The sequence below is a fragment of the Talpa occidentalis genome, unplaced genomic scaffold (genome assembly GCF_014898055.3).
Source record: "Talpa occidentalis isolate TD23 unplaced genomic scaffold, MPIMG_talOcc4v2.1 talOcc4.16, whole genome shotgun sequence".
Taxonomy (NCBI): Eukaryota; Metazoa; Chordata; class Mammalia; order Eulipotyphla; family Talpidae; genus Talpa; species Talpa occidentalis.
In genome coordinates this window covers 76696003-76709527 of record NW_023601653.1, presented here as the reverse complement: position 1 = coordinate 76709527, position 13525 = coordinate 76696003, and the positions used below count along the sequence as shown (strand labels likewise).

General features: G+C 60.2%; 1 protein-coding gene across 1 annotated transcript in view; it reads left to right on the top strand.

The window, feature by feature from the left end:
- Positions 1–13272, top strand: part of FMNL3 (formin like 3) — a 48311-nt gene extending 35039 nt beyond the window's left edge. Inside the window, 22 exon segments of the mRNA XM_037514685.2 lie at positions 1157–1309; positions 2486–2594; positions 2744–2820; positions 3139–3232; positions 4184–4258; positions 4858–4968; positions 5262–5411; positions 5773–5874; positions 7120–7399; positions 8088–8156; positions 8243–8367; positions 8550–8752; positions 9446–9680; positions 9771–9839; positions 9968–10048; positions 10150–10279; positions 10915–11075; positions 11388–11489; positions 11803–11895; positions 12173–12296; positions 12410–12526; positions 13236–13272. Of these exon segments, the coding sequence (XP_037370582.1) occupies positions 1157–1309; positions 2486–2594; positions 2744–2820; positions 3139–3232; positions 4184–4258; positions 4858–4968; positions 5262–5411; positions 5773–5874; positions 7120–7399; positions 8088–8156; positions 8243–8367; positions 8550–8752; positions 9446–9680; positions 9771–9839; positions 9968–10048; positions 10150–10279; positions 10915–11075; positions 11388–11489; positions 11803–11895; positions 12173–12296; positions 12410–12501 (2635 nt within the window). The 3' untranslated portion in view covers positions 12502–12526; positions 13236–13272.
- Positions 13273–13525: the final 253 nt, after the last annotated feature.

Below are 13525 nucleotides of genomic sequence, written 5' to 3'. Positions count from 1 at the left end.
GATCGTGTTCGCGTGACGGCCTCTGTTGGGGCCTGTGTGTTCCGGAGCAGGGGATACTGCTGTTGACGGAGGGAGCGCTGGCAAGCTGTGGTCAGTGACAAGCCCGGTGTCTGCTTGAGCACCCCATTAAACATCTCCTGACTGGGCTCTGCTCCTGCTTCCTTTGGAACACTCGGGCACCTGCAGTGTATTTCCTACTGAGAAAGCCATGGCCTCTGCGCCCTTCACCCCCCAGGCTGCATGTGTGAGCAGAGGGCTTCCTCGGGGCAGGGCCTTAAGAGACGCTCACTGGACCTTAGTGACCTGTGGAGGGAGGAGGAGGAGCAGAGCCTGTGCTCAGGGCGGTGTATCCCCACGTGGGGTAGCAGGAGAAGCCCTGTGGGTTTGTGATCTCAGGCTGTCCTCTTGCCTGCTGGTGCTGGCAGGCCTCTGGCCCCAGAAGTGAGGAGTGAGCAACAGAAACCATCACAACTCCTGTAGGGTCGGAAGGGCCCCAATCCACAGCTTCAACCTGTAATTTCTTCCCCCAAGGAAGCTGAAGCCCAAAGAGTCTCTATGCTAGAAACACCTAGAAGCTCCAAATAGAACCACAGAAAACCCAGTGCAAGGATGGCTAGCCCCCACACGCCTTGCCGCTCCTCCTGAGCAGAGGCAACCGTCCACTCTGCCTTGCCCTTCCATTCACATCTGCCCTCATGGGCAGGCCCCACCCCGGCTGCTGCTATTTGCCAGCCAGCACGACCTGCGGTTGGCCTGTCCCCCGCCACCTCTCCTGGAGCCGGGTTCTCCACGAGCAGCCACAGATTCTTAGAGATGTCCCACCTAAGGCTGCGGCTGGGACGGCCAGATCCCCGGGTCCCTTCGCGCCCCTGGGGAGCTCACTCGGGGAGTAGTGTGGCCAGTGGGGAGCAGCAGCTGCTCATCCATCTCCCCAGCTCCTCAGCTGCCCTCCTGGTGCTGCCTGTGCTGCTCCGGCCTTGTCCGGTGTTGGTTGCTCTCCCACCGGAGCTGGACGTCTGCTGCCCAGCCCTGCTTTCTCGCCTCGCTGCCCTTGCTTCTTCCTGCCCGAGAGTCTGAGGGTCGGGGTGGGCTCGCCGGGGGGGCTTGGCACCGACTTTGTCCTGTGTGTGCGCATGTGTGTCCTTTCCTGCTCCAGGTTTGACTTTGAGGGTCTGGAGAGTGGTGACGATGGCGCGTTTGACAAGCTCCGGTCCTGGAGCAGGTCCATCGAGGACCTGCAGCCACCCAGCGCCCTGTCAGCCCCCTTCACCAACAGCCTCGCTCGCTCTGCGCGCCAGTCTGTGCTCCGGTATGTGTGCTCTCGCGCTGCCCGCCTCCCTCCCCGCCCGGCCGGGGGTTAGGTGCCCGCGGTGAGTGCTCACGCGCCGCCCCCACTCTCGCTTCCAGGCTCAGCTCTCTAGCCCTCTGCCTGCCCGTCTGTCTCTGGTCTGTCCTCTCTGTCTCCTTGACTCTGCCCAGCGATCTGTCCTGGGTAAGTACATCGACCTCAACTGTGCGCACCCCATCTGGGGTTCCAGCTCTCCCCTCTCTCACCCCCTCTCTGGGGGCCCCTCCATTCCATGTTTTCGCTCTGCCGTTCCTCCCGGGACTCCCGGGCAGGGCTTGTCTTCTCCAGCTCCTTGGCTTTCACTGGGTGATCAGCTCCTGCCCTCCTGTCTCTCCCTCCGGCTCCGCACTCCGCCTGCCGACTGCTCAGAGACCAGCCCTCGCCCGCCCGCTGCTCGCCTCCCCGTCACGTCTTCCTTTCAGGCCCTTTCTCTCCAAGGCTGCCATGTGTTGGCTCGTCCGCAGTCGCGTAGGAGCCATCCCGCCCGGAGGCAGAGGATGGACTGAATGACTCCCCAGAGCCCCTGCCACCAGGGAGGCTTTCCTCCGGGGTCTGTGGTCCTTTCTCTGCTCTCTGTGATCCTGCTTTTCTCCTGGCCTGGCCTGGGTTTTGCCCTCTGACTCTGCTTATCGTCTGGTCATGTACGAGCAGGTGCCGTTCGTGCTTCCTCCTCCTTTCATGAAGCATCGTGGGGGAGGGGCGTGGCGCAAAGTCAGGTGTATCCTCCTCGAGCCTTGCATCTCCTCTGCCTGTCCGGGGACTCACAAGTGGGGTAGAGCCGAGAGGCCCCCGCCCCAGGGAATGTGTGGAAGATGCAGCGACTGGAAGGAGAAGGGAGCTCACATGAACGTCTCTCTGGGATCCACCTCAAGGACTCGGAGGCCTCCACGCCTGCTGGTTGCAGCTTAGAGGCCTCTGCACTTAGGATAGTTGGGGGCTGCTCATAAAGCTGGGGTCCTAGGTGACCTTTTCCAGGGAGGCGAGAACAGCTGAGCACCTGCCTCCTGCACCTTCTCTCTCTGGGCTGTTGGTGCAAGGACTCTTTCCTCCATTTCTACTGCTGCTGCTGAGGGGCAGCCTGCCGTCTGGGGGATGCCGGCAGCCCAGACACTTCACCAGCAGCTCCCCCTCCCCCAGGTACAGCACTCTCCCGGGGCGCAGGGCCCTGAAGAACTCCCGCCTGGTGAGCCAGAAGGATGATGTCCACGTCTGTATCCTCTGCCTCAGAGCCATCATGAACTATCAGGTAAGGTGGCAGCGCTGGTCTCGGGGCCCTGCCGCTTCTGCCAAGCCAGGAGAGCTTGGATGGCGGCTGGCGGGCCCGCGGTCGGGGAGGTCTGCCGGGGCCTGCCTTCACCAGCGCGGTCTGTGCTTTTCCTCTTTCCCGGGCTGAAGTACGGATTCAACCTGGTCATGTCCCACCCCCACGCGGTCAACGAGATTGCGCTCAGTCTCAACAACAAGAACCCCAGGTGAGCCGCTCCTTCCTTCCTGCCTCTGCCCAGCGCTCTGGAGGCCTGGGCTCCGCTTATCTTTGACATCAAGTCCTGGGGGGCCCATGGCCTGGGTCAGTGCCTCGGCTCAGCTCCCTCTCCTCTGCCGAGGGCGGAGGGTCCCTGACCTCCCTCAGGTCCGCACAGCTTGGTGAGGGGGGGGCCTTTCTTCCCTGCCCTTGAAAGCCGGCAGCCCTCCCCCGCCCCGCGAGGTGTCTCCACTCTGAAGTCACCCGGTTGCAAATGGAGTGAGCTGTGTGGCGGTTAGGGCGTTCATCTTCCTTCTTCGCCCCTTAGGACCAAAGCCCTTGTCCTAGAACTCCTGGCAGCCGTGTGCTTGGTGCGGGGAGGTCATGAAATCATTCTTGCTGCCTTTGACAATTTCAAAGAGGTCAGTGTCCTGAATTTGCGTGTGTGTGTGTAAGTGCCCTCTCCTGTGATCTCCACATCCCAGTGGTTCTGACACCCCAGTGCTCAGTTAAATAGGCTGCCCCCTCCTCTTTTTAACCACAGTCAGGCTTCATTCATACCAGATATGGTGCCAGGAAAATTGAATGGCCAGAGAAGATGTCCTCAGGTAGCTGAGGGCTGCCGTCCGGTAGTCCTTAACTCGCCATGTCTTCAGAATCACCTAGAAAACTTAAATCACAGACCGTGGGAGGCCTGGCGTACAGGCCTCCCTGCTGGTTCTGAGGCAGTGAGCTCACCGGTAGCAGCCAAGCAGGAGTGTGCAGCCGGAGGGGAAGGCAGGCAGGGGTCCTCCCTCGTTGTTGGGGAGGGGAGAAAGAGCCCCTACTTGGAATTTCTCCAGCCTCTGGGCCTTCCTGAAACCCCTGTCTGCTTGAACATAGGATTCCTCAACATCCACCCACAGCTGCTGGTCCCACCCCTTCCTCCTCTTTGGGCCGCTTTCCTAGCAGCCATTGTTCAAGCCAGGAAATGGCTCTTCCTCCTTGATGCCAGAGGCTCAGAGGAGTCTCTAGACCCCTTTCAGCACAGGGGCTTTCCTGCAACCTGGCCTCTCCCCCGTGTCCCCGCTAGGCCCTGAGCCTGCTGCCTTACCATGGCCAGCAATGTTCTTCCTCTTTCCTTCCTTCAATCACTCGGCAACAGCAGACCCCTGTGTTCCTTCTTGGCCTACCCCCAGCGGCACAGAAATCCAGATGAAGGGCACGGCTTTGCTGAGCAACCTCAGCATGTTGATGAGGGTCCCAGGGCAGCTGGCCCATGGCATAGGGCGAGCTGTGGTCATGCTTGGCGTGGACCTGTCCTGGGAGCCAGGGCTCGGGGCTTGGGCCCTACCTGGGACAGAGCCTTTCAGTGAGAAACTTTGCCTGCTCAGGTATGCAAGGAGCTGCACCGCTTTGAGAAACTGATGGAGTATTTCCGGAATGAGGACAGCAACATTGACTTCATGGTGAGGAACGGGGCCTGGGTCAGGCACGTGGCCAGCAGGGGCCTGCATGCTCCTTCAGAACGGGGGCCAGGGAGATGGCGTGTTTTGAGAGTCTATGTAGAGTGATTCTCTCTACTCAGCACACGCTCCTTGTCCACCGCCTACCCCAGAGAGCTTCGAGAAACTTGTGCCTCTCAGATCCATCCCCTTGTCCCGTTTTGGACTTTACCACCCCATTTTGAGCTGCTTTCCTTTCCCCAGTCTCTTCTCTACCTTCTCCCCTTCCGTTCAGGGTCTTCAGCTTAAGTAGCGCTGTCTCAAGAAATACAAACTCTTGTGCGGAGGAAACCAAAGAACTATCTCCGTGCATTGATTTCTCATGTGATTTACTGCATTGATTTCTCATGTGATTTACTGGCCTGCATACAATGACTCCTGGGCTTGACATTTTTCAGTTAAAAGTACTCTTGTTCCCAGAAAGACTTACCTTTTGTATGTTATTCACTGTTTTTGATGACCCCCCTCCCCATGATGATGGATTTAACAGCCTCCCGCACCCCTGTCTCTTGCGTCTCTCCATGCCCTTCCCGTCTCTGCCTCTCTGGGCTCCTCCTCCTCAGGTGGCCTGCATGCAGTTTATCAACATTGTGGTGCACTCGGTGGAGGATATGAACTTCCGGGTCCATCTGCAGTATGAGTTCACCAAGCTGGGGCTGGAGGAGTTCCTCCAGGTGAGCGGGCTCGCGTCTGAGCAGTTTTGGGCAGAGGCCAGCTTACCAATCACAAGGGATTTTTCTTTTACAAGAGCCTAGTCATGGGTACCCTGGACCCGGCCTGTCTCCTTGTGCCTGGGACTCAGGCCCCCTGCAGAGGCCAGGCCGCCCTATGACACTGCAGTATCAACTCCCTGGGTCTTAGGCTTCAGGAGATGGTTGTGGAGGGTGATGAGGACTAGATCTTTCTCGGGAGGCTCCCCTAGTCCTATGCCTGCTCCCCAATTACCACTCCCTCTGCTCTTCCCCAGAAGTCAAGGCACACAGAGAGTGAGAAGCTGCAGGTGCAGATCCAGGCTTACCTGGACAATGTGTTCGATGTGGGGGGTCTGCTGGAGGATGCTGAGACCAAGAACGTGGCCCTGGAGAAGGTGGAGGAGTTGGAGGAGCACGTGTCCCATGTAGGTGTCCTGCTTTGCCTGCCGGGACCGCTGCGCAGGGTGGGGTTCTGAGTTCCGGGAATCCTGAGCTTGGTTGACCCACTTGCCTCCAGATTGGGCCCCTGTTAAGCCCCAACAGGCTCTTCAGAGCACGCTGTGGCTGGGGCGCTGGGTCAGAACACACTGACCTCCAGGACTGGTGTGAAGCGGCATCAGGCCTGATATCGGTGTCATGTGGTCTCAGACGCTGGGTCCACAGGAATGATGCAGGGAGCCGCCCGGCTCTGTTGCTTTTGGGGCCCTGGGCAGCAAGATTGGGCCCAGGTCCTGATTGGACACTGTACTGAGTGTCCAGCCCTGAACCTGCCTTCTGATCCTGCAGCTCACGGAGAAACTTCTGGACCTGGAGAATGAGAACATGATGCGGGTGGCAGAGCTAGAAAAGCAACTGCTACAGCGAGAGAAGGAACTAGAGAGCATCAAGGTACCATGTGATCTGGGAGGGCCCCCCCGGCTGGTGCTGGGCCCAGGGCTTGGAGCCTCCTTTCCTTTCCTTTCCTTGGCGGTCATGAGATGCCTTCTAGACTTCGTTCTCCCAGATGAGAGTAGGCTGGTGATTTCACCTTATTTTTCTTTCAAGATTTTTAAAAAATTTTTATTTCTTCATGCAAAAGTTGGGGTGCAGGCCAGAGATGTGGGGGGGTGGTGAGAGGATTCACCAGAGACAGAGTGGGGAATAGAACAGGCAGACTGACTGAAATACACTGCTGAGGGGAGCACCTGGGCGAGACAGGAGAGGTCTGCTGCGCCACGTGGGTCAGCTCCCTGGCTGGGGATCCAACTCAGGCCACAGTGGCTGGCAATAGATACATCAATGGTGCTGAGACGTAACCCCTGCACCACCAGAGAGGCCCTTCACCTTATTTTTCAGTTGGCGAGGGAAGCTGAAGTCAGAGAGGCCCAGACACACACAGAAGAGGTGGGAGCAGATGGGGCACCCATGGGCGCCTCTGGAGTCCAGGCCACCCCCCCCCCCATTGCTTCCGCTCCCCGTACCGCCATGCGCTTCTCCAGCCCCGGGGAATGAGCAGGCCAGAGGAGCCCTGTGCCCCGGCTGTTTATTAGGCCAGCCACCTGGTGTCCTCAACGGGGAGGTTTCAGTGTCTTCTCCTTCCCTTCATCTGTTTGTTAGATGTAAAACCATGACTCAGCCTGTCTTTTCTTCCAGAGGAGAAAGCTAGGCTGGCTCTGCGGCGCTTAACACACATCTGCTGAGCCCGATAAGAATCTTAGGCGCTGTGTTGGGAATCTGGAAGACAGAGCTGGCTAGGCCAGGTCTTGTCCATAGGGGCTCCCAGTGAGAGATCATCCAAAGCCCAGTGAAATGAGAGCGGTGAGGCTCAAAGGACTGTGGCGAGAGCAGCCGTCACTACTTGGCGATAGGTCGAGGACGATGCACAGGGGCACCTTCTGGCCTTGTGGGGCCGGTGAGACTAAGGCTGGTGCAGAGAGGAAGGACGTTCCAGGGCCAGCTGAGCCAGGCTGGCTTTCCTGCCCGCCTCCTCTGCTCACTTCTTTGGTTGTCTGTAGTCCAGCTTTCCCTGGTCCCGGCCTGGGTCTCTGCTGCTCGGCGCCTCTGCTGAGAGCCCTCTGGATAGGAAGTCTCCTAGGGGCAGCGACTCCTGCCGCTTCAGCTCACTCTTCCCTTAATGGTGCTTCTGCCCTATAGGAGACTTATGAGAACACGAGCCACCAGGTACACACCCTGCGGCGGCTCATTAAAGAGAAGGAGGAGGCCTTCCAGCGCCAGTGCCACTTAGACCCCAGTGCCCGGGGCCTGGAGTCAGCGGGCAGTGAGGCGCTGGCCCGGGTCGGCCATGTGGAGCTGACTGAGGGCGCGCTACCCTCCGACCTGGACCCCCTGGCTCCCGCTCTGCCCTCCGAGGAGGCCCTACCTCTGCCTCCACCACCAGCTCCTCCCTTGCCCCCGCCACCTCCCCCTTTACCAGGTAAGCTGGACCCCAGGAGCCAGGAGGGGCAGCCTCATTGAGTTGTCGGACCAAAACCCCAGTCAGCAATGTCTTCCACAGGGAGAAGCTGGGGATGTGGCTCGAAGGCTGTAAACCCAGATGGGAGAGAGCTAAGGGAGGGCTAGAATGTAAGGAGGCTCAAGCTGCTGGGGACGTTTAAGTATCAGAAAGATGCTGCTCCTGGCTCCTCTGAAGACACGCCCCTGGGCCAGAGCAGGAGAGTGGGTCAGAGATTGGCACAACCTGCCTCTGTCAGTTGGGAACCCTGAGAGCAGGCTGGGCGGCTGCCTTCCCTGAAAGTCTTTTTCTTAAAGATTATTTATGCGTACAAGAGCTGGGGTACAGGCCAGAGGTGCAGGGAGGTGAGAGGATTCACCAGAGACAGAGTGGGGAGCAGAACAGACAAATTGACTGAAATGCACTGCTGAAGGGAGCAGCGGGCGAGACAGGAGAGGTCTGCTGTGCCATGTGGGCAGCTTCCTGGCCGGGGATCAAACTCGTGCTGCAGTGGCTGGTGACAGCTTCACAGTGCTGAGATTTACCCCCTTGCACCACCTGGTGCAAGGCCTTTCCCTGAATGTCTTTAAGGACCAATGGGGGGGTGACAAAAAGGGGTTCCTCTGAAGAATGTCTTGACCCTGGACCACTGTGCCGTTTCTTCCTCCAGATAAATGTCCTCCAGCCCCACCTCTCCCCGGTGCTGCCCCCTCTGTGGTATTGACAGTAGGCCTGTCAGGTGAGTGTCCGAGGCTCTGGGTGGGACCTGTGGAACCATGGAAAGGTGTCCCTGCTCTCTGCTCACTGACCCTCCTTCCAAACTAGCCATTCGCATCAAGAAACCTATCAAGACCAAGTTCCGGCTGCCTGTCTTCAACTGGACAGCACTGAAACCCAACCAGATCAGTGGCACTGTCTTCAGTGAACTTGATGATGAGAAGATCCTGGAGGTAGTGGGGGGCTGGGGCCCAGTGGGGGTGGGGCTGGGAGTGGGGCCCAGTTCACTCTTTCAGCCAGATCTCCTGACTACAGTCCGGCCCCCATGAAGCAGAGCCGAGCTGGTGCCAGGCGTGCCGCAGGCCCCTCCAGCTGTGAGGCCACAGCATTTTCCCTTTCTGCCAATTCCTGCCAGGACCTGGACCTAGACAAGTTTGAAGAACTGTTCAAGACGAAAGCCCAGGGCCCTGCCCTTGACCTTATCTGCTCCAAGAACAAGACAGCACAGAAGGCTGCCAGCAAGGTGACACTGTTGGAAGCCAACCGTGCCAAGAACCTGGCCATCACCCTACGCAAGGCTGGCCGCTCGGCTGAGGAGATCTGTAGGGCCATCCACACGTGAGGATCTGCTGACCTGACCCTGGCCCCTAGCCAGTTAGCAACCCAGCTCTCTCTCAGGCTCCTGGATTGCACAGCACCTGACAGACCCGCCTCGTACCCCTCAGTCACTTACTGGCTTGGCCAAAGCTCACTGCTTTCTTGCTATGTGGGGTTGTATGGGGTGCTGCCCAGACCTTCACTGGAGGAGCTCTCAGTCTAGTGGGCAAAGTCCAGCAGCACTGGGCGGCAGCCACCCGGGTGACTGAGCTGCTTTGGCAGCTTTGGGAGAACAGGGGATACCATACAGTCTGGTGATCAGGGCAGGCTGCCCAGGGGAGGTGATATTTCACTTGTGACCTGAAGGAAGCAGTTGAAGTCCAGTTCAGGGCCTGCAGGAGAAACATGGGACTGAAAATTGATGGCATCTTTCGTGTAAGGAGCAGAGGAGAGACGGGTAGAGCTGGGCAGAGTCTTGCAGGTTGGGCCTCCTAAGCCACGTGTGGGTATCGGGGCTCCCTAGGAGCAGAGGGAAGACATTGAAGGGGGCTTTAATAGGGCGTGGAAGTTGCTGGCTGAGAGTCCTGGGTCCTTGGCTTCTGGCTGTCCTGCTCACAGCACCCACCCTCAGTCCTTCCGGGAGTTGGAGAATAAAAGGGGAAGCCCACAGTGTGGGCACACACGAGCCCTGAGGTGGCCCTCCCTCCTACACAGGTTTGACCTGCAGACGCTCCCAGTGGACTTCGTGGAGTGCCTGATGCGCTTCCTGCCCACCGAGGCTGAGGTGAAGCTGCTGCGCCAGTATGAGCGGGAGCGGCAGCCCCTGGAGGAGCTGGCGGCCGAGGACCGCTTCATGCTGCTCTTCAGCAAGGTGGAGCGGCTGACCCAGCGAATGGCTGGCATGGCCTTCCTGGGCAACTTCCAGGACAACCTGCAGATGCTTACGCCGGTACAACCGCTCTACCTGCTGGTCGCCTCCCTGCCCTCTCCGGGGCCCCCGTCTTGGCCTGGTTACTCAGCTCTTCATTTTGCTTTCCAGCAACTCAACGCCATCATTGCAGCCTCGGCCTCGGTCAAGTCCTCACAGAAGCTGAAGCAGATGTTGGAGGTGGGGAGAGGTTGTGGATGGGGGTACTGCTGTTTCCCAGGTCCTGAAGTGGGGGGGCCTGGGGCTGTCCAGAGAGGAAGGAGGCCTGGAAGCTTGACCTGACCTCTCCTCCCTTGTGTCGTTGGCAGATCATCCTCGCGCTGGGGAACTACATGAACAGCAGCAAGCGAGGAGCTGTGTACGGCTTCAAGCTGCAGAGCCTGGACCTGGTAAGATGGTGGGGACCACACGGGGCCCTTAGCCAGGGGGCAGCGGCCATGGAGCCAGGGTGTTCAGCCCTCTCGCGTTGCCTCCTGCTCCTCTCTCCCAGCTGCTGGACACCAAGTCCACGGACAGGAAGATGACACTGCTGCATTTCATCGCCTTGACGGTGAAGGAGAAATACCCGGACCTGGCCAACTTCTGGCACGAGCTGCACTTTGTGGAGAAGGCTGCAGCAGGTGAGGGGAGCCTGCCCTCAGGTCCAGCTCAGGACAATCCCAGGAAGCCATGCGGAGAGGGAACACTTGGGCCCCTTTGTTTCTGGCTCGCGTTGTCTTTCTGACTGCTTCAAAGCTTTCCGCTGGGGCCACCCCAGAGGGAGCCTTCCTGTGGGCACCAGGCCCACCCAGCCCTTCCCACCTGGGTGCGGTGAGAGCAGGCAGGAGGGCAGCTGTGGCTCTCCACTCCCAACTTCCTCTGGCTGGCCACGGAGGCTGCGTTTCTCCGAGGGGTCTGTTTAGAAAAATCAGAGAGCCCAGAGATGGGAGGTAGCTCATAGTTCTGCCACATTCATGAACACCTGGGCAGGCCTGAGACCGCTCTGTGTTAGAGACCGGCAGCCTCTCTGGCTGGCCTTCCTTGCGGCCTTGCTCTTCGGGGGCGTGCACGCACAGCCACCATGCCTTTCCTCACTCCCGTGAGGACCCGCTCGGCGGTGTCTCTTCTCCGTGTCCACACAGGGGCTCAGGGAGCAGGGGCATGAGGACCCAGATGAGCCCATGCTGAAGGGGGGGGGGGGCAGAGTGCGCTGTGCATGGGCTGGGGGCGGGCACGTTGGGCCCGGACAGGCCTCAGTCTGGGCTCTGGTGACCAGTGTCCCTGGAGAACGTGCTGCTAGACGTGAAGGAGCTGGGCCGGGGCATGGAGCTGATTCGGCGGGAGTGCAGCATCCATGACAACAGCGTCCTTCGGAACTTCCTCGGCACCAATGAAGGCAAACTGGACAAGCTCCAGCGTGACGCCAAGACCGCTGAGGCGAGCACGGGCGCCGGCGGGGGGGAGCCGCTGGGGCCAGGGTGCTGGCCTTCCCTGGGTAGGGCCTGGTTCTCGGGTCAAAGCACTTTCACCAAGCAGCTGGCGGGCTGTTGGCAGAGACAGGGCACCGGGTGCCGAGGGGCTGCAGAGCCCACCGCGGGGAGCCCCAGGCTCTCTTCTAGCCCCCGGGGCAGGAGTCGCTAGTTCCCGCGCTGGCCCTGGAGCCCGCGTTCTGTGGCCCTCCTGTCTCTCGGGGGGAGCCAGACTTCTCCTTCCCGGCCGGGCTGACTCCTGCTGCCCCCCCTTTCCCAGGAAGCCTATAGTGCCGTCGTGCGCTACTTCGGGGAGAGCCCCAAGACCACGCCTCCTTCTGTGTTCTTCCCGGTGTTTGTCCGGTTCATTCGTTCGTACAAGGTGAGCGGGAGAGATGCTCTGAACGCAGAGTGACGGGGAAAACTGGAACGGAGAGGGCTGGGCTTCAAGTCTGGGCCTTTTCCGTCTCCTGAGTCCTGGGAGGCAGGGATGGAAGCCGGCCACAGGCCTCTTAGCCGTGAACTGGTGGGCAGGGTGGGGGCCCAGGCCCTTCCTGTCATTGTTCGGAGCAGGAAGTGCCCCTCCAGAGGGTGGCCACCTGGGGTTAGCGTCCCACTGCCACCCACTCCACCCTGCGTCAGCCCCTCCTCTCACCGCCTCGGTGAGCCTCACCCCCACCTTCCATGGTTCTTAGGAAGCAGAACAAGAGAATGAAGCCCGCAAAAAGCAGGAGGAGGTAATGCGGGAGAAGCAGCTGGCTCAGGAAGCCAAGAAACTGGATGCCAAGGTGGGTGGGACCAAGAGCTGAGGCCTGGAGAACAGGGCGAAGGAAGAGGAGTGGGTGGAGCGGAGAACACAAGAGGAGATAGAAAGCTGGAGCCGCAGACCACCCAGAGGGCCCGAGGCTGCAGTCGAGGGTCGGGAGGGACGGGAGGGCGCTGGGGGAGGGGAGGCGCCCAGGCAGTGGGGGGGCCTGCAGCACAGTCCTCAGACTGCACGGTGGGGCAGGAGCCAGTCCCTGCAGGTTCCCGATGACCCCCTCCCCTTCCGATGCTCGCCTGCAGACCCCGTCGCAGCGGAACAAGTGGCAGCAGCAGGAGCTCATCGCAGAGCTGCGGCGGCGCCAAGCCAAGGAGCACCGGCCCGTCTACGAGGGGAAGGACGGAACCATCGAGGACATCATCACAGGTGCGGCCCTGTCCCCTCCCCGGGGCCTGGCCTCCGAGCTCGGCTCCCAGCTCCCAACCACACCGGCCCGCGGCCTTGGGGTCTGACCACTGTGTCTCTCTCCTGGGCCACAGTACTGAAGAGTGTCCCTTTCACGGCCCGCACTGCCAAGCGGGGCTCACGCTTCTTCTGCGATGCAGCCCACCATGATGAGTCAAACTGTTAACCCCCAAGGTTGGGGCCCTTGACAGGTACCGGGTACCACAGCTGCCCTCTGCATGCCCACCGCATGCCCACCTCCCAGGACTCCTGCGAGCCGAGGCCCTTCCTCCTCTGCATGACCTGGAACCATAACCCGGAGCCCCGCAGTGACGGGCGCGTACTCCGCTCCTTGCGTGCCCCGAGCTCCAGGCAGCATGGCTTATCCTTGCATGTGTCCTCGGGAAGGCGGCGTCTCTCCCACTAATGCTGTCCTGGCTTCCACTAAGATGCAAGGGGCAGGGAGTGGCCAGAGCTGGTGGAGAGCTGAGCCGGGGCAGGTGGGCTGAGGCCGCTCCACCTCTGAGCACTGAGGCTGCAGCCTCCTTCCCCGTGCCTGGGTGTCCTGTCTTCCTCCTCCTAAGAGCTCCGCAAGTAGCTTCTGCCCAAGGGCATCAGTGCCCCTGGACCCGTGTCCTGATACCCAGTTTGTTCGGGATCTCTTCCCAGCTTCTGGCTCTTGTGGAGCTCTGCCCTGTTTCTGCCCATGGCCCAGTGGCCTCTAGTCACCCCACCTGGTCCTCTGAAAATGCAGAGCCCATCAGTCCCCGACCCTCTCTCCAGCCTCTCTCTAAGCTTCTCCCTCCTCAGCCCGGTGAGTGGGTCTCTGGTCTGTGGGGGCCACTCCCGAAGGTGCTATTTCTACAGAGGGTGGGCCTGCTGGCTGCCACACTCTTCTCAGACCTCTTGTTTTCCCTACAGGCCTCCGTCACCAGCCCATTGTGGTTTGCCACCAACCCAAGAGCGCTGTACCACCCAGTGGCCCCCCTCGGGCTCCAGGCCCCCACTGACACCCTCTTGGAGGCAGAAGCACTTCAACTCTCGGTCCTGAAATTGGCCGAGCACCCAGCGTGCACCTCAGCTCTTGGCTGCCCTGCCTGCCCACTGTGGGCACTGGGTCTTCTGGACCTGGCACTTCCCTGGTGCCTCGAGTTCTGCACTTTGCCCCCAAGGGTTTCAACTTAAGTTCCTAAAGGGTCAGCACAGGGCTG